The sequence below is a fragment of the Cajanus cajan genome, chromosome 11, assembly GCF_000230855.2.
Source record: "Cajanus cajan strain Asha chromosome 11, NIPB_CcT2T_4, whole genome shotgun sequence".
NCBI classification, from domain to species: Eukaryota; Viridiplantae; Streptophyta; class Magnoliopsida; order Fabales; family Fabaceae; genus Cajanus; species Cajanus cajan.
The window spans coordinates 25,543,066-25,569,190 of NC_138527.1; the positions used below are offsets into that span (position 1 = coordinate 25,543,066).

The window sequence follows — 26,125 nt, forward strand, 5'->3', positions numbered from 1 at the left end:
AAAAGTCCTTGTGATGAAAACAACTAAAAGAGGAGGCAGTGTGATATTAATGGGCCATAGTAAATCTATCCTAGTCAAAAGAAATTACTTACCAAGCAATAACTTTAAATTTTGTTATAGAATATGGAGAGACTTTGAAGCCCTCAAAATGATGGTGGGATCCCTATCATAATTATTGCCCATTTGAATGTATAATGAGCAAAGAAGGTATTAGATTGTGTTATATATGCACATGGTCATGTCCATTGCCATTGGATATATATCCATATTCCATAGCCAACAACCACTTAACACCCCAACTCCCACTCAAACCCTTAGAAGCACATAGAATCCAAGGAAACATAGCTCTTTGCTCCCCACAAACCCTAACAAAAACCTCTGGTTTTAACAGCATGAGGAGGATAAAAAGCACTGTTCCCCACTCATACCCCAATCCCATCTTTATTGCCAATGCACATATTCACATCATGTGGACCTCACACAAAACCCTCCAAAACTCCCTCATCATATAAAATCATGTCTAGACTTATTGATTATCCTAAACTGACCCTCCCACTATGCTCTCAACTCAATCATTCCATCCAAACCCTTTGATCTCTTTGCAATAATATAGCCACCCCTTGTTTTCACATATTACTCCACAGGCTCCAAAACTTGCACCATGTCCATAGCAGGCCTCATAGACACAGAAATGAATCACAACAAGTCCTTCCACCGCAGAAACGATTCTGGTGAGCTTGATGTGTTTGAAGCAGCAAGGTACTTCTCAGGGTACAGTGAAGTTGTTGGCTACACCGGCTCCACCACCTTCACTCAGAAGCTCATGAGAGAAGAGAGACATGCACATAGAGGAAGAATAAGCTTGGACATGCCAATGAGAAGCTTGCTCCCTCAGCAGTTCCATGGCATGGAGAAGCAAATCATCATGAAGGAGAAGAAGCACAAGCAACCTAGCTCTCCAGGTGGCAGGCTTGCAAGCTTCTTGAACTCTCTCTTCAGCCAATCAGCATCCAAGAAGAAGAAGTCAAAGTCAAGCTCACAGTCCATGAAGGATGAGGATGAGAGCCCTGGAGGGAGGAGAAGGAGGAGGAGCAGCATTAGCCACTTCAGAAGCTCAAGCACTGCAGATTCTAAGTCCTTGTACTCTTCCTTAAGTTCAGGGTTTAGAACCCCTCCTTATGTACAAACACCAACCAAGAGCTGCAAGGAGTTCAGAACCTTCTCAGATCACAAGCATGCACCAAAGTGTTGTAATTATTATAATGGACACGTGAGATCAACCACCTCTTTGCAAAATGAGTTGTTGTGGGATGAGAAGAGAAAGAGGGAACCAACACCAACAACACCACCACCACCAACAACAACAACTTTGTTGGATGATAACCACAAACACACCAATGGCTTATCAGAGAAACAAAGGAACAAGGGAAGTCATGAGGAGAGAGATAGGATGATGTTAGTGGAAAAGTACTCATCAGAGGAGAAGGAAACCACTGAAATCAACAAGTTCAATGAGGTTGTTGTTGATGATGGTGCAGAAAGTGATTCAAGCTCTGATCTGTTTGAGTTGCAAAACTATGACTTGGGATACTATTCAAGTGGTCTACCTGTCTATGAAACCACAAACATGGATAGCATCAAGAGAGGAGCAACAATTTCCAATGGCCCTCTGTGATGGATGGATTAATTGGTGTATAATATTTTTCTTCCCTCTTAATTGGTTCATGTTGAACTAGCATGTTAGAAGCTATGAAAAGGAAAATTCTCTTGGATTTTGCCTGTTTCCCATTGGGTTTCATTTCATCTTCTTTCAATACTTTTTTTTTTCCTTTCTCTGTGTGTACAGATTGGAATGTTGGCTTGTCTTATCTGATTTTATCTACTGTCCTTTGCTTTTGGAACTTTGTTAGAGTGCAAAAACACAAAACAAAAGTTAATGTCCTCCACTAGTGGCTTCATCAGAATTTTGCCGTGATTTTAGGTTTAGCGTGTAATCAAGAGCATAGTTACTGGTTTAAATCAAGATTCATGTCATGTACGTGCCCCCTTTACCAAATTCATCATCTTAGGATCTGATTCTTCTAAAGTAGTAATGTTGCAGTGAATATATAAATTATTAATACGAAGGTTAATGATTGATATTAAGTGTACTTGCATAGTTTATTATGAATGTGTTTTAATATTATCCAAGTAGTATTTCCATTATGTACGTGCTGAATTTTTATTTAAAACAAAATCTTGTAATAATAGTGTTAAGAGTAATGAAGTATGTACCTATATCATTTGAAAGCAAGTACTCATACATGTACCACGTTGATCAAGAGTTTTTATGTTGGCTGCAATAATCAACCTTATTGACCTTTGACATGGAACAATCATACTAAAAATTAACCTTCCAAGGAATCTTGCTGCATGCCTTAATTTGATTTGCATGTTCAAACCTTTTTCATTTTTTATTGGGAAATGATACTAAAACATAAATAAATGGGTGAAATATATCTGTGTCAAGTCTTGCATGTACGGTTCATTTAAATATATCTCATTTATATGTATACATGATCCATTTAAGTGACGAGTCAAAGATTTTTTTAAGTCATAGTTTGATTTCATCTTACAGTTTAATTCTATATCTTATAATATTTTCTTGCCAATCCTCTTATTATTTTATGAAATAGAATTAAATAAAAACAAAATATCTAGCGTATGCTGAAATTTTTTTTATATATAAACTAAAATTTATTTACACGTAAGTTAATTTGTTGAAGTTTTGTCTTGTTGGTTTTTTAAAAACTTTTTTTTAACTTCTTGTGAAAAAAAAGCTTTTTTAATTTATGTATAAATTAGTTTTATTTTATTAAAAAGTAATTATTTTTTTTTCTTTTCTTATTTAAATGTTTTATGAAAAAGTTTATTTAATTATATTTTTAAATATTTTAAAAACATAAAAAGTATATGATAATTTTGTAAGATTAATAGGAAAATATTGGGAGAGGATTTGGAAATATTCTTTATTTTATGAGATGTTTTTTTAAAGGAAGGATGGGATTGATTTTTGTAATTTAAAAGTCGCACGGGGGAATCTTAGTAACATAGGCAGAGACAATATGGATGTTAAATTATTTCTTTGTCACATTGAGGTGTTCATGCAATGGAAGGTGGTTGATTAACTTGAAAAGTGAGCAAATAATGGAGATCTAGTAATAATCTCTTATTTCTTTAAACTAAAATATTGATGAAGTGACATAATTAGTATTACATGTTAAGCTGTGTTCCGCTAATGGTGGATCAATTGATAACCCTGAAAAAAAAACAAACACAAGAACTAGTTATTGTTCCGTACAATTAATACTTGGTTTTTACAGTTTCCATCAATCTTAGCTTGCTAATTCAATAATTAGGACCTTGATATGCGTAACGAAATATGTGTCCAATCAAATGATCGAACATTGAAAGCCATGGAAATCATATTAATCTAATATATTTTCATGGTGTTGGAGACAGAGTCAGGACAAACATCAAAATTTACCATGCAAAATATCACGCACATCTTTCTAGGCTAAAAATAAGTTGCAAGAGAGAGAAATCTTTTGAAATGAGAAACGAAAATGAGTTCACACTTGCTGAATTTCCTAACCAATTTTCTCATGGTGAGTTGGTGACCAATTACTGGTTTTTCATCTTCAGCTAGAGCAGACTCATAACTTATCTATACTTCACTTATAATACCTTGTTATTATAAAAAAAAAAAAAACTTAATTAAGTGTTTACTCAATGAACTCTTAGATGTTATTACTATATATAAATTTGTTTAATTTTTTTAAATATGTTAAAATAAACTTGTTTTGATTGTGTTGTTTCTAGGGTGAACCTGAATATCTCATAATTTAGAATCAAATAATAATATTTTGAAGTACTAAAATTCATTTAAGAAATAAGAATTTTGATTTTTTAACATGTGTTTCTATATACACATACAACTGGAGCATTACTTAATTGAGAGATAGAGACTAATTCTTAACACTATGCTTGGATCAGATGAAAGAAATAGTGATAAAGGAAAATACTATATTATATATATATATATATATATATATATATATATATATATATATTTATTTATTGATATTGTTGAAGAGAAAGTGAAAGAAAAATTGAGAAGAAAGTTGACTTTTAGAGACAAAAATTTAAAATTTATTTTTCTTCCACTTTCCTTTCAATTTGAAATTCAATTTTTTTTTTCCTTTTCTCTTATTTTTCATCCACCCAACCAAACATAGGGTAAAAATAGTAAAATCCATTTAAGAGGTCAATATTTTTCAACAGATTTTTTTTATGTACACATACTTAAGGATCAAATCTTGACTACCTATTTAAAGGATATGGTTATTTGTTAATGTCTATAACACCATATTGATACTTATTTTATTAAGTAATATTTGTTGTTATTCTTTGATTGATAGTTATAAAAATGTCATTCCTTATCTATTATTTTACTCATAAAAAAATATTACAGAGCTTATTGAAATGAACGATTCCATAAATTATATACTTTCATAAGCTTGATAATATCTTCCAATCATCACTTCTTATATTGATTTACTTTAAATAAATAAATAAAAATGATCAATGCATAACCAAAATGTGATGAATTTGATTTTTTTTCAACATTAAAAATCAATTAGATTTGGATAGATACAAGTAACTGAGTTGCTTGCAAAACGAGAGTGTAGGGATACAATTGAATTTGTGGGAGGGTTGGGTGAAGGTATGATCTAGCAATAGCATTCTCTTTAATATATGGTTTACAGGTGGAGGCTATCAAGGAGTTAAATGATGGACTAATTGGATAGCCTTTTGAAATAATGATGCAAACAAATGATGCATGGGGAACCAAATGGGTCAGTGTAGGGCCCAAACTTTGTTATAATTCAAGTTCAATTGTGATTATAAAGTTTACTATGTAACATATAATAAGGTTAAGATATAAATAAACTCTCATATTATTAAAATAAAAAAGATATAAATTTATTATAAAAAAAACACATATTATTAAAATAATTTTTTTAAAATGATAATTAAAAATAATTTTATAAAAATTTAATTTTAAAATAGATAATATTATAGTAATATAAAAACTTGTATAAATAAACTATAAATACTAAGATATTGGCATGTGGGGGATATATAGAGAAAGTGAGAGAACACATGCTCATCTTTTTATCGAATATCTTCCTTTTTCTTTTTCTTTTTTGTTTTTTAGTAAAAAGGTTAAACTAATGAATGCAAATAAAAAGAAAATGAAGGCACAAATCACTTCATTAAATGTTTGTTTGCGACATATGTCTTCTTCATCTCCTTTAAATTTAATTGTTTCCTAGTCAGTGACGGATCCATAAATTTTAGATAGTGGGGTAAAAATTATTTATATATTTATAGTACTAAAAATTTTACATGTAATTTTTTAAAGTATAAATATATATTATAATTATTTTTTACAAACTTTTATATCTATACTTATTATTAATGATGAAAATAAGTTAGGTCAGACTATGTTATATTATAATTTAATAGGTTTGAACTTAACTTTATTTAAAATACATGTCTTAAATATAACTTATTTATCTATCATAGACATTTTTTAAATGTTTGATTAGAACTACAATCTTAAAAATATACTTTATAATAATTTAATACTAATAAAAACAAAAAATATTAAATTGTATAAAAATCAAGTTTAATTTATTTATAATATAAATATATTTTTAATATCTAATATAATATTTTAGATGATAACTTATTTCAAAATATATTTTATAATAAAAATTTTAAATAGAATATAAATGTTCCAAAATCTTTCCCATTTTGATTTTTTAATCAAAGTATACAATCTTACAATCTTTACTATTTTAATTTTTTTAATCAATGTATACATAAATAAAAGTACAAAAGGTAAATATATATGCTACAAATTTTATTTTATCAAAAATTAAACTTTTTTTAAAAATTAATTCGTTATTAAAGAATATTCTTTATCACATATAAGAACTAATCTCCTTCGAAAGTTTGATAAATATCAAATAAATGAACAAATCTTTTAAATTTCTATTTTATACATATGATTTAAATATATATATTTATTTTGTTATAATATAACTTTTATTTTTAAAAATATATTATTTTTTATATAAAAAATATGTGTGTCAAATGGTATGCCCCACCCTCTCCTACATGAGTCCGTCCCTGTTCGTAGTGATCTTTTCATGATGCTGGATTTATAAAGAATCATTGTGCTTATTTTTCATTATTTGTACCCTAGAAGGTCATGATTAATTTATCTTTCCATAAAATTCATTTACTTCTATTTGATTAAGCCCTATATCATTTTTAACCCTTTTCATTCTTGGTGAACATAGAATATTACCGATTAATAATATAAATATTTTGCGAATACGATAGATAAATAGAAAATAGAAAGCGTGTTAGAAGTGATCAGTGATTGAAACAGATCAAAAGAACAAAGGTGCCAACCTATCTTAAACAAAAAAGTGTTTAAGATTACAAATTAAACAATAAAATAAACGCGAATATGGTATAGTTTTTAATGTATTTCTTCATTTTGTCAAATTTATTACTTTAATAGGTTTTTTTTTTCAGATCACATGTACTTTATATAAAATATAATCTTATCCAAACAACAATTTACTAGGATTAGTTATTTTAATTGAGGAATGTAGATTTTGGAGGAAAAAGATAAAAAAAAAATTTGAAGGAGTAGAGAAAAAAAATTAAAACTTTTGCAGAGAGAAATATTTTTTTTTTGTAAAAAGTAATGAAAAAATATATAATTAGTTTTTGGTGAAAAAATGAAAAAAAAAATATTTATGTTGATAAATTTAAATTTGAGTATTTTTTAATAAGTTCTTACACAAATTAAATAATAAATTATACTAATAATTTGTCAAAATAAACTCAAAGTATCTTATAGTTTACTTATAATATGTTTTATAATTTATTTAAACACTCTTATAAACATTAATAGAATAAAATAAATATAAATAAATAGTTAATAAACTCTTCCAAACGAGATCTAAATGAACCATGTCCCATAGGCTACTGGTTGGGAACTTAAAATCCCAAGACAGATTTTAATTGATTTTTTTATAAAAGCCATGCGTGGTGGTGCTGGTGCATGACATGTTGATCCGAAACCACAAACTTTGCTTTTGGGAACAAAGTGGAAATGAATTCATTAAAGGCGAAGATGAACTTAATTGCCACATAGGCTTTTGGCATTAGGCTGTTTTGACTTTTAGACCCACTACCATATTCCAAACCTTATCTTAATATTCTCTCTCTCTCTCTCTCTATCTCTCTCTCTCTCTCTCTCTATATATATATATATTTTGTTGTTGTTTTTGGTCCACATATTTTTATGGTGATTTAATTTAAAATTCTGGGCCTTTGAACAAAAAGGGTTACCTGATTTCCATCAGTAGGTCTGAAAAAGCCCATTACTTTTGAAGCTCATAATATATACATTTTTTAAAAAAATAAAAAAATAGGCCTCCTTATTATTTTTAAAAAATTATTAAAGTATTTTTCTAGTTAATTTTCTGTATTAAATAAATTTTATTTTAAAATTATTTTTTATTTATCCATATCCCTAATTTCTCTTTTTTCTTATTTTATTTTATATAATTCATCTCTCTAATCACTTTTTTCTTTTTTCTTTTTGGTTTTTAATTTTTCTCTCTAACAATCAAGACAATCATACCTAATTTTTTTCTTTCTAAATTCTATTTCTTTTAACTTTATCATTCTTTAAACTTCGAATTTGTTATTCTATCTTCATCCTTTTTTACATTTTCATTTATAATTTTTTAATTTATTTAATGACTTATACACGATAGATAATTTGACACCAATGACAACCCTAAATATGGGTTGGAAGGGCAAATGTCTAGAGCTGCAATAGGACACTAAGAAAAATAGGGGTTAATAGCGGGTTCAGGTGAAAAATATTCAACTCGTTGTAAACCGATTTTGGAAAAATGTGACCTATATCTGACTGACTAAGCTTTCGATTTGAGGCGGTTCGGGTTGAAACAGATTTAGATTTGAGCGGGTGGGTACAATCGGGTTTGAGGTTTTTTGTAGACTAAGTTATCTTAACGAATGTGAAGCTTAAAACGGTAAAAATATATTTTTAAAATAGTTTACAATAATAGAATGAAGGTAACAATAGATGATGTAAGTAGATTCATAGATGAAACATTCACAAACTAAAGAAGCAAAAATAAAAGATAACAAAATCCATAGTTGTTACATGCAAAAAAAATCTAAAGTTAGATTACAAAATCCATAAGAAACCACAGCCGCACAAGTTGTACTCAAAATGGAGATAGGAAGATGGAAAAGAAAGACAAAGAAAGAAACAAAAAGAAAACTCTAAAAATGGACTAGTGTGTTGAAAAGTTGAATGAGGAAGGAGAAGACCAAATAAATATCTAGGTTATAAGAAAAAGGAAAAAAATAAGTTACAAAATATTATACTTGAAATAAAGACTTTTGAGTTTGGACCATTATTATTTAGTTATACAAAAGTAATAAAAATCTAAACTTATCTCATTTTCGGTTGGGGTCAATTTTTAGCGGGTTTAAAAATTCAAAACCGAACCCACCCAATATAACTCGTATAAAATCAATTTTTTAACCCGATTTACCCACAAGACCCGCCCGAACCCATGCAAAAGTAATATTTTTTATCAAGTTTTTCGGGTTCAGTTCGGGTCTCAGTTTAATGTTCACCCCTAAAGAAAAATATTATTTAGTTTATATAACATAAAAATAAATAAAATTACACCACCAAATTATAAAAAAATAAATTATAAAAAATAAATTAGTCAAGAACAACTAGTTAATTGATAAATGATTTTCCACCTTTTAGCAAAAATCTACTCATAATCTAAGAAAAATCAACTGGTAATGTTAAATATAAAGAAGAAAGTGTAATATATTGTTGTTTTATTTCTTCTTCTTTTTTAGTTTCAAGATGAACCTCAATTATCATAAAATCATAAATAAAATTTGTCTAAAATTTTCTATTTTTTCATATATAAAATCATAAATAAAAAATCTATTTTTATTATTTGAATGTTGGGCATCATGAGTTTCTTTGTGATATGTCACTATTTTTAATCTTTTTTTTTTTTACTACACAGTTGTCTTTAAAAATAATTTTGGGTTTCATATGAAATGAACTATTGTATATTAATTTTTTTTTATAGTAAATGTGTGTTCGATTGTTTGTTGTTTACACATTTGAGTTTGAAAATTGGAATCATAGGCAATATTCAAATAATTTATGAGGGCATTCTTTTTTTTTATTCGACACGACATAAAATAAAACCTAGTACTTAAAGACGAAATAGTTCGATAAATTATTTTGTAAACATGTGTGTTCATAGGATATACGGTATTCATCAATCTTAAAATTCTGTATTAAAAGAAAAAATCACCATACTAAACTTTTAATCTCTAAATATTTGAGGAAAAAAATTGAACCTTGAAAATAAGGAGAGAAAGAGAATGCATATTAATGAAGAGAGAGTGTTTAGAGAAAAAAAAAATCGAATGTTGAAAGTAATAAGGTTAACATAGTTGAGAAAATAGAAAATATAAAAAATAATAAAAGTATTTTAAAAAAATATAATATTAATGTGTCATGATTCATGAACCTACTTTGAAAAGCCACCGAAGTTTTATATATATATTTTTTTCCACGATATGGACTTGGCAGCCCATTCTACAGAAGTAGCGAAATTTTTGGCACAAGAATACACATATTAAACAGAAAGCCCAAAAAGACAAAAAAAAAAAAGGAAAAAGAAAAAATAACTTATAAAACACATTCGATGTGGTTCTGTCTCTGTTCGTTGTTTGAGCTTGTTGTGTTGGTCAAGTGTGTGCTATGGAGAAGGAAAAGGGCAAGAAGGTGAAGGTGTTGAGCACGAGCTCGCTCCAAATAAACGAAAATGACGCCTCTCACTTGGTCGGTTCCATCGTCGAAAAGGGTATCTCTCATTCACTCAACAGTAACCTCTCTTTCCCCAAACCCACCGTTCTTCCTTTTCCCGTTGCACGCCATCGTTCACATGGTCCTGTGAGTGCCCCTAACCTACCCTTTTTCCTTTTCCCTCTAAAGCTTTAATCTTTTTGTCTTGTGTTCTACCATGCTTCAATTTAATGCAAATGAAAGACATGGGGTGTAATGGGCAGTTTATGAAAAGAGAAAAAAAAATAGTCTTTTGATGTTTTTTTAGGGTTTTAGTGAGTTTAACCTTGCGTTCTATCGTTACTAGAAGGCGAAGTTATGACATGGAGAATGTTGAATATCAATGGTCTAGAAGTTGACTGTTTCAAAACCCTTTAGATTTCTAGGGGTGCCATAGAATTTTGAATAAGATAGAGTTGTTTTTCTTTTGTCTCCCATTAAATATGGGGCTAAATGAGTTATTATAAATTGATTTTGCATGAAAATGTTCCATGTAGAAGTAACCAGTAACCACTGAATTGTTCCCCGAGTTTGTGGAGCCTTAAAGGTCTTAGTTGGCTATGAAAATCTCTTTTCCTACATTGACTTCTTGTAGTTTATTGTGAATGTGGCTCGTGTAATGGGTAGTCAGCTTTGTGGACTGATAGTTATGTTCTGGTGATTTTACAGCATTGGCGTCCGTTGAATAGTAAAGGGGATGATGACAATGAGGGTGATGATAGTGATAATAATGTTGAGGATGAAGAAGATAAAAATTTCCAGGAGTTTGCAAGAGTTGCAACCTTTGCTAAGCCGGTTCAAAGGAGGAGGAAAAAGGGTTTGGATTTTAGAAAATGGAAGGAGATCACCCAGGATGGTAATTCTTCCTTGGCGAAGGAATCCAAGGAGGATGTAACAAGCTTTAGCCAAACTACAGGGAAAAAGAAAAATGTAAAAGGCAGCAAGAGTGCAGACAAGAAAACCTCATCTTCTTCTGATGGTAATGTCAGTTCTTCTATGGAAGTTGATGTTAAACTGCAGTTAGATAGCTCAGATGGCGGGTTTACAAATTCAGCTACAGCTATGGAAATAGATACATCAAATGAGGTAGATCATCGGGAAAAAGTTAAATACACCAGAAGTTATGATGACAAGGAAGAAAATGAATCTGTGCCTGAATGGGACCAAATTTGCTCTGATTTGCAAAGGCCAGGGCAAGCTTACTTGACTTCAAGCACATTGTCTTGTTCTAGTTCCAATAACATTAGAAGTGAACAAAAGTCCGTGTCTGTTGAGAGTGAAATTGATGCTGAGAATCGAGCTCGGATTCGGCAAATGTCATCTGAGGAGATTGCTGAAGCCCAGGCTGAGATAATGGAGAAGATGCACCCTGCATTACTAAAAGTACTACAGAAGAGGGGGCAGGAGAAATTGAAGAAACATTTTAGTTTAAAATCAGAAGTGGGTACTGTCTCAGAATCTGTGAATGGACACATTCAGGACCCTCAAGATGAAAAGCATCTGCATACAGAGAATGGCATCTCTCATGCAGTGATGACTCCACCATCCAAAGAAAAGCTAGATGATGAGAAATTTAGCAGAAAGACTTCAACCAGCACTAGTAGTAGCTCATGGAATGCTTGGAGCAATAGAGTTGAGGCTATTAGAGAGTTACGATTTTCCTTGGCTGGGGATGTTGTAGATTCTGAACGGGTATCAGTCTATGGTATGCCTTTTTCTTCTTAAGTTCTTTTACTATCATTTGAGTTCTGATATCAAGATGATGTTTTGTATGATCCTTGCATGTGTATGTATATTAGAGTATCTCCTTGTTCCATTTTGGATTCCGTAGTTAACTTAAAGACATGCCAGCTAAGCAATTCTGTTATCGGTCAGTTGTAACTGACAGATTAGTTTCAGACTTTAGGTTATCTATCTCTCTCTCTCTCTCTCTATATATATATATATATATATCAAAGGTATGAAACTATGAATAAACATTCTGATAGTAATCTCTCTCTCTGAATGTCTCAACCCTCGCTCTCTCTTCTTGACAATTCCTAACAAAATATGGGCTCTTCTTTATTTAGTCCTTTGCACATGTGGTTGCTTTGCTAGTGATAGTTTGTGTTAATATTTGAATACTTTTCTTCATGAAACATCAACCATTGTTTTATAGATTGTGATTTGTATTTAATATCATATATTCGTTTTCTTCCAAACCATCCTTCTTTGGCTGACTACACTTCTAAATGCACATGGACCAAAATTAATGTGTTTGGTTCAACTTATTTGGATATGTAATCACGTATTTTGCCTGCTTCTTGACAGAGATTTTGAAAATTAGCCATTATTTATCCAAATTTTATCTTAATCAGACATGGGATTTCTGTGTGAATCATGTAGGTAATATATTGCTGGTAAATACAAACACAGGATAGGTTAAGATCAATGATGTTGCTAAAACTTTGAGTAGACTATTTCCCCTTGGGTCAGAAATCAGAATATATTTCTTGTTCTTTTCTAGACTGAGATTTCCTTTACTTTCAAATGTTTCCAAGTTCATAGACTTGATTGATGGTTACTATTCTATTTTCAGCATATTAGATGTAAGCATTTGCATAAAACAGTATGGAGGTGCAAATATAAATTTTAATATTCATGGATATCCATCAATCTTAGCAGTTAGCATTTGTTGTATATTACTATATTCAATCAATCATTGATATCCTGTTTATTTTGGGAACAAGATGGATGTTTAAATATAATTTTGAATTTTTTACATTACAGATAATGTCACTGAACGTGACTATCTGCGGACTGAGGGAGATCCTGGTGCTGCCGGTTATACAATTAAAGAAGCAGTGGCACTCACTAGAAGTGTGGTATGTTATGTGTTGTAACTGATGTATATTTCAGTTGGATGCAGCAATATATTAGATGCCTGTTCCTGGAACAGTTTGGATAGCTTTGAAATTATGAATATAAAATATATATTTTTATAATATTTCCCCTTTATTAACAAAGCATCTGCCAATTTTTATTTATTTTTAGATTCCTGGACAAAGGGCACTTGCATTGCATCTCCTTTCATCTGTGCTTGATAAGGCATTACACTATATTTGCAAAGACAGAACAGGGCATGTGGCAAAAGTTGAGAACAAATTTGACAAATCAGTTGACTGGGAGGCTGTTTGGGCTTTTGCACTTGGTCCAGAACCTGAGCTTGTGTTGTCACTTAGGTAAGTTTTATTTTCGTCCAAGCTGTTGGTATTACCAATTACATGCAATGACTGAATAAAATGCTTGCTTTTCTTTTCCTCTTTTCAGAAAATGAATATTGTTTATATTGCAGTTAATCATTAAGCAAATAAGATGATTGGTTTCAAGTAAAGTTCCAGCTTGGTTATGTCTATAATTGTAATTGTAATTGTAATATCACATCCATCTGGCATGTAACATGGAATCAATGAAGCTAGAGAGGGCACATATCGGTTGCACATGACTGAGTATTAACATGTCTTGTTACTGTAGAAACCAGCAATGTTGTTAAAATATACGAATGAATTCTTCATTACTTTCAAATTGTATTGTCATATAATTATCTTTTTCCCATAATATGCACATCTTTTGACGGCAGTTCTTATCTGAATTTTTGTAGGATGTGTCTTGATGATAACCACAATTCAGTAGTTCTGGCCTGTGGAAAAGTTGTTCAATGTGTGTTGAGTTGTGATGCAAATGAGAACTACTGTGATATCTCAGATGTAACTGGATTTCTATTCTCAGAGTTATCTTTAATGCTGTTTAAAATTACATTCATCTGTTGTTTTATTTATTTATTATTATTTTTTTCAATTCCAGAAGATAGCAACTTGTGACATGGAAATTTGCACAGCTCCAATTTTTAGGAGCAGACCAGATATTAATTTTGGATTTCTTCAAGGGGGTTTCTGGAAATACAGTGCCAAGCCTTCTAATATTCTTCCTTTCAGTGAGGATTCAATGCATAATGAGACTGAAGGAAAACATACTATTCAAGATGATGTAGTGGTTGCTGGGCAAGATTTTACTGTAGGTCTAGTTCGAATGGGAATCCTTCCTAGACTTCGTTATCTTTTGGAGGTAAAACATCATTAATCATGTTGAAACATTTGATGTCATGAGATTCTGTGTACAAAGATTAAGAATATTTTTCTGTTCTACAATTTTTTAACTTCCATGTCAAATTCATTATTCTCTAATGGTTGCAGACAGATCCTACCACAGCTTTAGAAGAATGTATTATTTCTATATTGATTGCCATAGCGAGGCATTCACCTACATGTGCTAATGCTGTACTGAAATGCGAAAGACTTATTAAGACAATTGTGAATAGGTTTACTGCTGACAATTTTGAAATTCGATCTTCTATGATCAAATCTGTAAGACTCTTGAAGGTGAGTGGTGATTTTCAATTTTATTTTATAGGTGCTACATATTTTTCTTGTTATGTTTAGTTATTTCTTCATCAGTAGCTAGAGGATGATTAGTAATGTTTCATTTGATTTTGGAAAAGGTGCTAGCTCGGTTGGACAGGAAAACGTGTTTGGAGTTTATAAAGAGTGGTTATTTTCAGGCTATGACTTGGAATTTATATCAAAATCCTTCTTCCATGGATCACTGGCTAAAGCTAGGGAAGGAAAAATGTAAACTTGTGTCTGCTTTGATTGTTGAACAAATGCGTTTCTGGAGGGTTTGCATTCAATATGGATATTGTGTATCTTACTTCTCGGAAATGTTCCCTGCCTTGTGCTTCTGGTTGAATCCACCTTCATTTGAAAAACTTGTTGAAAACAATGTTTTGTATGAATCTACTTCCATCTCTAGGCAGGCATACCTTGTTCTGGAGTCATTGGCCGGGAGACTTCCAAATCTATTTTCAAAGCAGTGTGAGCCCACTGGTGACTCAGAGGTATGGTCTTGGAGTTATGTTGGTCCAATGGTTGACTTAGCCATAAAGTGGGTAGCAACTAGAAGCGATCCAGAAGTATCTAAGTTCTTTGAGGCACTGAAAGAAAGGAGACATGACTTTACTTTCCAAGACCTTTCTGCAACTCATTTGTTATGGGTGTATGCTGCTGTGACTCACATGCTTTTCAGGGTGCTTGAAAGGGTGACATGGGGGGATACTATCAGCCCCCTGGAAAATAAAGGGCATGTGCCATGGCTTCCAGAATTTGTACCTAAGATTGGACTTGAGTTGGTCAAATATTGGCTTATGGGCTTTTCAGCATCCTTTGGGACAAAATTTGGAAGAGATTCTGAAGGTGAATCTTTTATGAAGGAACTGGTTTATTTGAGGCAGAAGGATGATATTGAAATGTCTTTAGCTTCCACATGTTGTCTAAATGGAATGGTCAAGATTATTAATACAATTGATAATCTGATACAGTCTGCCAAGATTGGCACATGTAGTCTCCCACGCAAAGATCTAAGTCTCTCAGAAGAAGGAAAAGTGCTCGAGGATGGCATCGTTAATAGGTGTTTGGTTGAATTAAGGTATATACTTGATGTTTTCATGTTATCAGTTTCTTCAGAGTGGCACCGCATACAGTCCACTGAGTCATTTGGTAGAGGCGGACCGGTCCCAGGAGCAGGAATTGGATGGGGTGCCCCAGGTGGAGGATTTTGGTCGGAAACAGTTTTATTGGCACAAACAGATGCAAGATTTCTCCTTTATTTGATGGAAATTTTTGAAAATGCATCTAAAGATGTTCCTTTGACCGAAGAAACAACCTTCACCACGCAACAGGTTAATGCTGGCTTGGGAGTGTGTTTAACTGCAGGGCCTAGAGATAAGGTTGTTGTAGAAAAGACATTGGATCTCTTGTTCCGTGTCTCTGTTTTGAAGCACCTTGATCTCTGCATACAGAATTTTCTCTTGAATAGGAGGGGTAAAACCTTTAGCTGGCAACATGATGAAGAGGATTATATGCACTTCAGCAGGATGTTATCATCTTATTTCAGGAGTAGATGGTTGTCTGAAAAGGTGAAGTCTAAAGCTGTGGATGGCAGTAGTTCCATGGACATTAAGACCCCTCCAAAAGTTGGTGCTTGTTTGGAAACCATATATGAGGACTCAGACACGTCTTCCATGACAAGTCCGTGCTATAATTCTTTGATGATAGAATGGGCTCACCAGAAACTACCACTTCCAGTTCACTTTTATCTTAGTCCAATCTCAACAATTTTGCCTAGGAAGCAGACTGATAGTATAAAAGTTGATGATGTACTACAGGATCCCTCTAATTTGCTTGAAGTTGCCAAATGTGGGCTTTTCTTTGTTTTAGGTGTTGAAGCAATGTCCAATTTTCAAGGCACTAACATTCCTTCTCCTATTCAGCATGTATCGCTGACATGGAAGTTGCATTCCTTATCTGTCAATTTCCTTGTTGGAATGGAAATACTTGAGCAAGATCGGAGCAGGGATACTTTTGAAGCTTTACAGGACCTTTACGGTGAGCTTCTTGATAAGGCAAGGGTTAACCAAAGTAAAGAAGTTATTTCAGATGATAAAAAGCATCTTGAATTTTTGAGATTCCAATCTGAGATTCATGAAAGTTACTCAACTTTTATTGAAGAACTTGTAGAGCAGTTTTCTGCTATATCTTATGGTGATGTGATTTTTGGTCGTCAAGTTTCACTTTATCTGCACCGTTGTGTTGAAACTTCCAATCGACTTACCGCCTGGAATGCACTGTCCAATGGTCGTGTTCTTGAGCTTTTGCCACCTCTAGAAAAATGCATCTCAGGTGCAGAAGGATACCTTGAACCTACTGAGGTAATTTTTTTTTTGTTAACAATCAACTATTTTACTATGGAGCATTATCTGCAGAGATACTGTTTTTGTAAAAGCATATACTACTAAATATAGCAAAAGCTTCTTTTGCATCAAACTAAAATTGGTAAAAGTATTGATTCATTAATCCATTTAGATCCATTAAAAATTCACATAAAGTCCCAATCCATTTAAAGCAAAAAATCCATCCAATCCATCCATTAACAAATTTTTCATGGATGAATATCTAGTCCATCCATAAAAGTAATGTTTTAAAAATTAAAATTTTTTATTTTTGAAATATTTTATTTCTCTCTTTTCTTTATAGGTCATTACATTCTTACGTAGTATTTTAAAATTTACAAGATTTTTTTAATGTCAAAATAATCTTTTAAAATCACAATTCAATAAACATCTCGTATTGTAATCAAATAGTAGTGGATGAATTATTGATCATTCATAAAATTAAATTGACGGATTGAATGCGATCCATTATTTTTTTTTATTATAATTGATGGATTGAATGAATTTTTTTATGGATGGATGAGATGAATGATGGATAAATGGATTGATTTGTCACCTCTAGCCACTACCCTAATAAGGAGTTTCCTCCTTCAACACTGTAGAAACAATGAAAAATTACACATTCCCTTTGCTGATCTCTTTTCCTATATCTATATTCCACAAATAACTGCCACATGTAGAAAATAACTGCCTTGCTGATACAAAACAACTGCCTCATGTAAAAGATAACTGCCTACTTCTGCTGATACCAACAATAACTGCCCTATTTAAAACACAACTCTCTCATACATTAATTATAACTGCTTTTTATTTCTTCTGACTTAAACCTTCAATGGCCTGTCAATTTCCTTGTCTAAACCTTTTTTTTTTATTTTTGTTAATGCTATCTATCTATGACTTCTGTCATTAGCAACAATTGAGATTTAATGGGTAGGTGAAACAATTATCTTTTCCCACTATTATCTTGGAGGGGTGCACCTGCACAGTCACATCATCAATCCATACTAGTCTTTAACCCTTTTTTACAGTGTATTTCAATCAACGTTAATGGTGTATCTTGTCTCTACAGGATGATGAAGGGATTTTGGAGGCTTATACCAAATCGTGGGTTTCCGATGCCCTGGACAGGGCTGAAATTCGAGGATCAGTGGCATATACTCTGGTTGTCCATCATCTTTCCTCATTTATATTTGGTGACTGTCCAAAGGATAAGTTATTGCTGCGGAACAGACTTGCTAGGTCTCTCTTGCGAGATTATGCTGGGAAACAGAAGCATGAGGTAAGTAAAGTTCTGAAAGCTTTTACCCTGATGGGAAAATGGTAGTTTAGGCTAGTTCTAGCCTATCTGATTATGGAAATGTTATATGTGAATATGTGTGGGGCATGTGCTTGCATGTTCTTTGATTAGATACCCATTAGTTTTACCAAAATTCTACACCAGACAACATGATGGCTATCTGATAGAAATTTGGTATCTTATTAGAAAGATGAAGGGATTTCTCCTCACAATACAATGCTTAACTTGCAAAAACTTCGAGAGTCTGCACCTCTCAATGCTCAAAGGCTTCAATCCTTTCACAAATGACAAGATGAAATTCCTCTCAACCCGTTGTACTATTTATATACAGCTATTGGGCTGCTAACATAAACCCACTCTGAATGGGCATAATCAATTGCAGGCCCAGCCCCGTTCTTTCTAACACAAACCCTTGTATTTCTTTGGCCAATAACCTAATTAACTAATTATTGCAACTGATTAGGCCCATCTATGGTGAGTTTATTTGAACAGCCCAGTAGCTGCCTATAAATAGAAATAACTTTAAACAGTGTAGGGGATTTTTGGGGATTGAGAAACAGTGTAAGGAGTGGATCTAGACTTATTGAAGTATCTGGAAGTGTATTGGTTCCTAGGGGGCATCTCCCTGGCTTCATTCAATAAAAAACAAATTCTTTATCAGTGTGTTATGATACCAGTTCTATCATTCTTTCATCTAGTTGTTTGGAATGTGTCAGCTAGGAGCCTAATATTTAGCCCTACCAAATGAGATTTCAAGGTTGTGCAGTGAGATATAACTGTGTTGGTAATTCTCAGTTGCAGTATTTGTATGACCAAGAGTTTGAGGCCATCGATTAAGTATAATAAGATTTTTTTTCCTCTTTTAGCTTTCTAATTTAATTTGCATTGTTGCATCTGCATTTGTAATTTTACATACATTATGGTGGTGCAACGAGACATTACTAATGGAGCTTTTGTTACAGGGAATGTTTCTGAACCTCATTCACCATAAGAAGCCACCAACATGTGTCATGGGGGAGCAGCTGAATGGTGTACTTTCTGAAAAGAGTTGGTTAGAGTCCAGATTAGAAATATTGGTTGAGGGTTGTGAGGGAAATTCCTCTCTTTTGACAGTGGTAGAGAAGTTAAAGGCTGTTGTAGAAAAGAGTTAATAGTGGTAATCAATATATAACCATGTAAATATAAAATGAGATACACAAAAAGTAGAACAAAGGCTTTTATGTATAGATTTTTGCAATGGGGTCTCAAATGTACTGGTTGGAGCATACTGGCCACTGTTATTGGTTCTTTTGTTAGAGTGGAGTCTGCTGATCTTTTCATCAAGATTCTTGGTACCAAGTCCTAACGCATGCTATGTACATAATGAAAGAATACTAGTAATGCAGTTGGGTTGTTATAAACTTATATTTATTTTCTCTTTGATCTCATTTTCATTTCATTTTGTTTCTATCTCTTTTTCTTACCACATTACTTGTGTACATTCTCTATCATTATTTTAGTTGGGTTATTATATTTATTATTCTCTCAATCTTTTCTTTTTTCTTGTCACTCAAATCTCCAAAATGAGGTGGACTATTTGACGTTGAGTATTATCTTTAGTTTGACAAAATTAAAATGGCTAAAAAGGGCATGTTGGTTACACTTTATGTTTTCAGCTACTTTCCATGTATCCTTGTTTCTGTACTTTTTAAAAAAATGAAACAAGATGTCATTTCTATACTTATTTATAAAATTATGAAATAAAAAAAACTCTCAATCACACTAGTTTTATCAACTTTGTAGACATTTTACGAATTTTTGTTTTGCATTATAGACGCTCGTACAACTCAGGAAAATTTAGGTTTCACTCCTTATGTCATAAGTGTTTCATTAGAAAATAAAATAAAATAAGTATTATATTAATTTTTCAATTCAGTATTAATTATATTTTTTATTTATGTTTTTAATAATATTATGTAAAAAGAGATTTTTTTATTAAATCATTTTGTTATTAATATTATTATTAGTTTTTATCTATTTATTAATTTATTTAAATCTGTATAAAATAATTTAAAATGACATTTATTATGAGATAGAAGAAGTACAATGCTGATGCTAACAAAAGAAGGATTAATACATGTGAATCAATTAGGAACATTTTATAATGATTAATAAAGTCTAAATTCTCAACAAGCATCTAGCACATGATTGACCTTTCTTATCATAATACTGACCCATCTTAGAACCAAAATTTTGAAGCATTACAGACATTACGGACTATTGTTAATCATCTAATTTTATTCACAAGCGCATCTAATGGAACATTGATTATCACTTTCGTTTTAGCACTTAAAACCTCACCTTGCTATTTTTACTTCTCAACAAATCTTGTAACCTATATATGGTCCTAGCCCAGTTCTGAAGTCATATTGTTAAGTTAACACTTGTATTAAAAAAAAACTTGGTTTTGTTCTCTGATAATCATTCTTCAAATATTTCTTAACCATTTAGTTAGTGGTGTCATTCTCTTGATATAATATTGAAGATGATAAAGTGGATAGGTGTAACTATAAGTACTCCGATATTTTTGTCAATAAAGGCACAAGAAATAATGGAGTACGGGAACAACGAATTGTGTATACTTGGTTATATGTAAGGCAAAGAATGTTTAATTTGTTATACTAAAATATAAATAAATTTTAATTAAGTTAATTTTATTTAATGCTTTTAATCTAAAAATACTTCTATAGTATATAGATGAGAGCACTATCTATCATAAATGAAATTTAATGATATTTTAAAAAATGCAGTGTATATTTTATGTGAAATTATGAAAATTTAATTTATTTAAGAACTTTCTTAATTTATATGAAATTAGTTATTTTTGTTATAGTTTCATAAATGATTATTAATAATAGGACCCATTAAATAACATTTAATGCATGGATATAAAATCCAAGGTTAATGTCGAGACATGTTAGATAAGGAGGCAATTATGATCAGGATACTAGTGATTGATAATTCGAGTTTTGGACCTCAATGAGTAAATAAGTTTTTTTAATTAAGACGTAATTCTATTGATAACTAAAAAATAATTACACCATCTTTGTAATAGATGTACCAATTGCTGTCGTGAGATCATCAAACCAAACATTATTTTTGTTGATAAAGTAAGCTTTTTCGAATGAGATTTTTTAAATTGAATTTCCAATTTTCGGGGCTCTAATTCGATCGCGAACTATAGAAACACGCGTATTTTCTAGCAAAATGATATTTAATAAATAGATGGCTATAATCATGGCTGATGTATATAAATTTAGATGCTTGAGTAATGAGATATAGTTTTTTTGTTTTTTACATAAATTGAGATATAGTTATATAGGAGAGAAAACAGACAATTATATAAAATAAGGACTCATGATTATTGTAAAATTCATTAATTATATTTTTCTGTTTAACATGATCATATCCTATTACTTAATATAATAGTAGGAGAAAGATCCAAATCCAATATATACAAGTACACTTAATCCATGAAAATTGTATCCATAATTATTCTAGCACAACTAGGGTATTAAGTGTTTATCTTGTCAAAAGACTGACAACAAGCTATATTGGAATCAAAGACAATTTAACCATGTAAGAATTGTTGTCAAACGAAAATGTAACACTACTTTTAAACTCTAGCAATTTATCTTTTAAACATTTCCCAACATATATATGGCATCTGAAAATGGGATCAGAATACTTTAGCATATAACTTTCAGATTAACAAATATTTAGTACTAAATTATAGGCACCGAAGTTCTGCCTTTGTTAACCAGGTTACAGATCTACATGCATGCAGCATAAAGTACATCTCGATACAAGGAAAATTAAAGGATATAGTCATATAGATAGAGAAAACAACACATAATTTAATATAATTAACACCTAAGTTAACTTGCTCCAATTCTCTCCAAACCATCATGCCACACTCAATCAGCCTGCACACACGAGTCAATAGAAATTAACCAATAATTAATAATCTTGGAGAAGCATATATAAATATATATGGAAATAATAATAGTAATGATCATGAATTCTTACATTAACTTTACTTGCAGAAACTGAACTGCTTGGTGAATTTGGAATGAACCTAGCCCACTGTGTAGCAAAAGTTAGGAATATATATGAATTTTTTGTGAGTTTCAAGAAACGTTAAGCTGGTTACAAGCATGCGCAGTGCTAACCCTAAAGCCTAAATCGAGGGTCATAAAATAATTACATTTTTCGCTGCAGCGCTGAAGGCTTCTCGATGTGGGATCTCAGGGTTCGCTGCTTTGATGCGCTGTATCTCCTCTCTGACATGCACAACAAAATAAAAAAATGTTTAAAAAAAGACTTAAGACCATTTTATATTAATGTTTTTTAATTTATTTCAATAAGCCTTTGTTCTTAACTTATTTCATAATCAAACTAGCTTATGAATAATAAACTTTCACTTCATGTAATAAGTTATTGAATAAGTATTTAATTAGTTAAAATGTCTAGGGTATGTGGGTGCAAAAGACAAAAAAGTTACACTTATCTCTTTTGCACTTACTTCATGAAACGGTTGTAAGCAGATGGGAGACGGTGCTTTTTCTCAGGTGCTGCAAAAGAAATCAACACAAAAAAATGACACATACATGGTTGGGGATGAGAAAAAAAAAGAAGAAATCATATGATTATGTAACTCTCATGTTATATTTGTTTAGAGAGGGTTCTGAAAAGGGTGGTTATTGGATCTGTGGTAACTTCGTACGTTTCACAACAAATGATGCTGCTTTTGGGGACACTGACTCGTTCGATGTGGTTGGTGATGAAGATGAAGATGATGCTTGGCCCTTTTTGGCATTACTGTAAAACCCCTGCTGGAAACAAAACAAATGCTTACATATACTCTCATCACTTTTCTAACCAACCATCTCTTTACTATTGATCTCAAACAAATAACCTATACACACACAAATATAGCATGATAAAAAGAAGAAGAAAACCAAACAGAAGCATTAGATAGTGTAGAATAAACTAACATAGATATGCCATGTTCATGAATATTGAATACTAATATTTTATCATCAGGGAGGGGTACACAACCTGAAGACTTAGGGTATGATCAATGCTTTGGTTTTGAGAATTTGGGGGTCTGGTGCTGAGAAAGGAGAGGTTGCTGCAGTGACCACACTTCACTGTCACAGTGTCTAACAGCCTCTTGCATGGGATACCAACCTACACAAACATCAACATCACCCTACATAAATATCTAAAAAGACATTTCTAGTCCCCTCTTTCAATTTTAGGTCAAATTATTTCTGTTAATGTACTTCTGAGTACCACCACTTGTACTCATAATCAATTCAACAAATCCCATTTTGCTTTTTGTGAACCATTTTTCAATATATATCATTCATAGAAGTTGGAAAGAATTATCGTATAATATTTTTTTTTTATCCATCAGGACGACACTAAAATACTACCGTACATGTTATATGATATAATAAGTAAATAACAAGATGAATGGTGGTAGGTTGGTATATTATTTTTGTTGTGACTAAAGATGAAGAGTTACCGCGAGGACAGTGTTGCAGAAGTTGCAACGAACGTAGCAGAGGTGTTCAGATGGTGGAACCAGGTCCATGGTGAGTTTGTCGTCGTGGTTCATATTTCGAAGGAACAAGGGGTAAGGAGGAGAAGGGAGGAAAATGTTGCAGTAGTAGGGTTTAAGATAGCAAATTGAAAGGGTCAGTGGGTGATATATAGGAATAGGAAGAGTTGTGTTGTGTTTGTGTTGTGGGGTAACGTTAAAAATAAGAGAGAAAGAAAGAAAGAAAGAAGAGTAGTTTCATTTACCACTTGGTGGTCTTGTAGAGAGTACAATTTGCTGCAGCATTATATTGCACGCTTTGTTTGCAGACATGACCTGCACCAATCACTGACACTAATTAACAATCTAAAATCGCCAAAATATCGTTACTTTTCATTGCACATACATGTATGTATATCTATCCTCGACCAGGAGCATGATGCAGACACTCAACTACATAAAATTCTATATTTCAATTGCAGCACTTGATTAGGTTCCTTTCATTCTGTTAATCACAGAGCTGAACTTACATGCTTAGTTAATTTAGTTTTATAGGGGTAATTAATCAGTCGTTAACTTTACAACGGTTGAATAGTTAAAAGTTAAATAAATACGCATAAACTTTTTGGTCCTGGTTGGTGTATTCCCTAATTCACAGGTCAAATATGCATAAATTAATTTAATAAGTTTACTATTTTATTTGCACATGTAAACTACGTTTGATTATCATAAATAAATAAAAGAATATACATCTATGTATTTCTTCTACTCAATACCGACATTCATTCATCCGATTGATATTGAGTTGGTGATCAAATTTTAAAGTTTTAAATTTGAGTCTTAAATGCAATAAAAAAAAATGTTTATAATAGGAGGTAACTTTAATACAATCAATATCATAATAGATATTTTTTCCAATACTAATATCATGGTAAAAAAATAAATATTTCTCACTCAATCTAATTTGAGTAAGATAAAATTACTATAAATGATAACAAATTTCTAATTATTTAATAGGTTAACATACTTAGTAATTGAGCTCAAAATTACTCATTAATTGGTCTTATATGTGTGTATATACATGTGTGATTGAGGTTTTATAATTTACATAAAGAAAATTTCAATAACTGTGTAATAGATAACACTCGTATTATTGGGAAATTTAACTAGAGGTAAAATGATGGCCTTTTTAATTTGCTTCACGCCTAATGTAACTACAGCAACGAGTGCTTGTCATCGGTTTATAATCTTTAGGGTATAAAATATTTTTGTCCATTAAAATGTTTCTAAATTTAGTTTTAGTCTCTATAACATAAAAATTTAATACGTTTTCATTACATACTTTTATTACCTAGAAGTGATTTGATTTTAGTCCATAAATAAAAGCATGTGAATCTGTTAATAAAAACTAAAAAAATGGTAATAAAGTTTTTATAGAGAATAAAACTAAAATTTAAGATATTTTGAAGAAACAAAAACATATTTTATCTTATTTTTTAAAATAATATATTGGTAAAATACATGAATATATACTTTTATTAATAGAAAAGATTATAATAACGATAATGAAGATCAAACCTAAGTTTTCATTTACTACTTATATTGAGTGATTATTTGAAAATTTATTTTGAATAATTTTGTTATTATAAAGTTAATTTTTGTTGAAGTTGAGTTAGAAAGAAGTAACTTATATTTAAAAATATATATATATTAGAAACCAGATGAAATTTGGAATCATGTTGACATGTTAATACATTAGATAAGGAATGTAAAAATGTTTATTTGATATCACATCAGGGATATATGAGAAATCTCGTAATGGGAACATATTAATAATTTTTTTATTAAAATAATATTTTTGATCACTTAAACATATTCTAATTATAGGGAATTAATTAGCATTTATCTAAGACTTATTATAATATTCTTCACTTTAATGGAAAAGCTACATTTTTTTTTTTAAAATTTTACTTTGACTTAATTGTACTGAACAAACTTGATTTAAATTGATTCAACAAAAAACACATAAAAAATAATTAAAACCATGCATGCATGTTTCTGGTCCTTCAAAATTCCTTTGAGGAATTGCACCACTTCAAACATCCACTAGCTATATTTTACATTTGCAGTAATTAAATTAACTGGTTTATATGTACCACTCAAAAAATTAAAACCCTTGTTTAATACTCTTGTACTTAAAAAAAAAATGTTTTTAGAGAATAAAAATTAAAAGAAGCTTTGAATCGGCGGATCAATTAATATTTTGAATAAATATCGACTAAAAATCTCATCACTAACAAAGTAAGGTGGAGAACCACTAGTTTGGCATAATGATGAGACATTATATGCTCTAATATTAATATA

At 31.2% G+C, this 26,125-nt stretch overlaps 3 protein-coding genes across 4 annotated transcripts; 2 read left to right on the forward strand and 1 right to left on the reverse strand.

Annotated features, from left to right (window-relative positions):
• The first annotated feature begins 277 nt into the window (after window positions 1–277).
• Window positions 278–1,772, forward strand: LOC109797372 (suppressor). The gene has a single exon (XM_020357394.3). It carries the CDS (start codon window positions 662–664, stop codon window positions 1,673–1,675), a length of 1,014 nt encoding a protein of 337 aa, XP_020212983.1. The 5' UTR covers window positions 278–661; the 3' UTR covers window positions 1,676–1,772.
• Window positions 1,773–9,918: 8,146 nt separating this feature from the next.
• Window positions 9,919–19,601, forward strand: IYO (RPAP1-like, carboxy-terminal protein). 2 transcript variants are annotated; one of them, XM_020355696.3, is made up of 10 exons: window positions 9,919–10,162; window positions 10,724–11,759; window positions 12,824–12,918; window positions 13,088–13,275; window positions 13,695–13,800; window positions 13,898–14,158; window positions 14,287–14,472; window positions 14,592–16,856; window positions 17,947–18,156; window positions 19,137–19,601. In XM_020355696.3, the coding sequence occupies exons 1-10, from the start codon at window positions 9,971–9,973 to the stop codon at window positions 19,323–19,325; spliced, it is 4,728 nt and encodes a 1,575-aa protein (XP_020211285.1). In that variant the 5' UTR covers window positions 9,919–9,970; the 3' UTR covers window positions 19,326–19,601. The 2 variants fall into 2 exon arrangements, with proteins under 2 accessions (XP_020211285.1, XP_029126691.1); XM_029270858.2 differs by having other exon boundaries at window positions 13,901–14,158.
• Window positions 19,602–21,910: 2,309 nt separating this feature from the next.
• On the reverse strand, window positions 21,911–24,021 carry CRC (Plant-specific transcription factor YABBY family protein). Its single transcript, XM_020355367.3, has 7 exons — window positions 23,747–24,021; window positions 23,275–23,406; window positions 22,940–23,045; window positions 22,739–22,787; window positions 22,421–22,496; window positions 22,243–22,299; window positions 21,911–22,139 (listed from the first exon to the last, which is right to left on the reverse strand). The coding sequence occupies exons 1-7, from the start codon at window positions 23,837–23,839 to the stop codon at window positions 22,131–22,133; spliced, it is 522 nt and encodes a 173-aa protein (XP_020210956.1). The 5' UTR covers window positions 23,840–24,021; the 3' UTR covers window positions 21,911–22,130.
• Window positions 24,022–26,125: the final 2,104 nt, after the last annotated feature.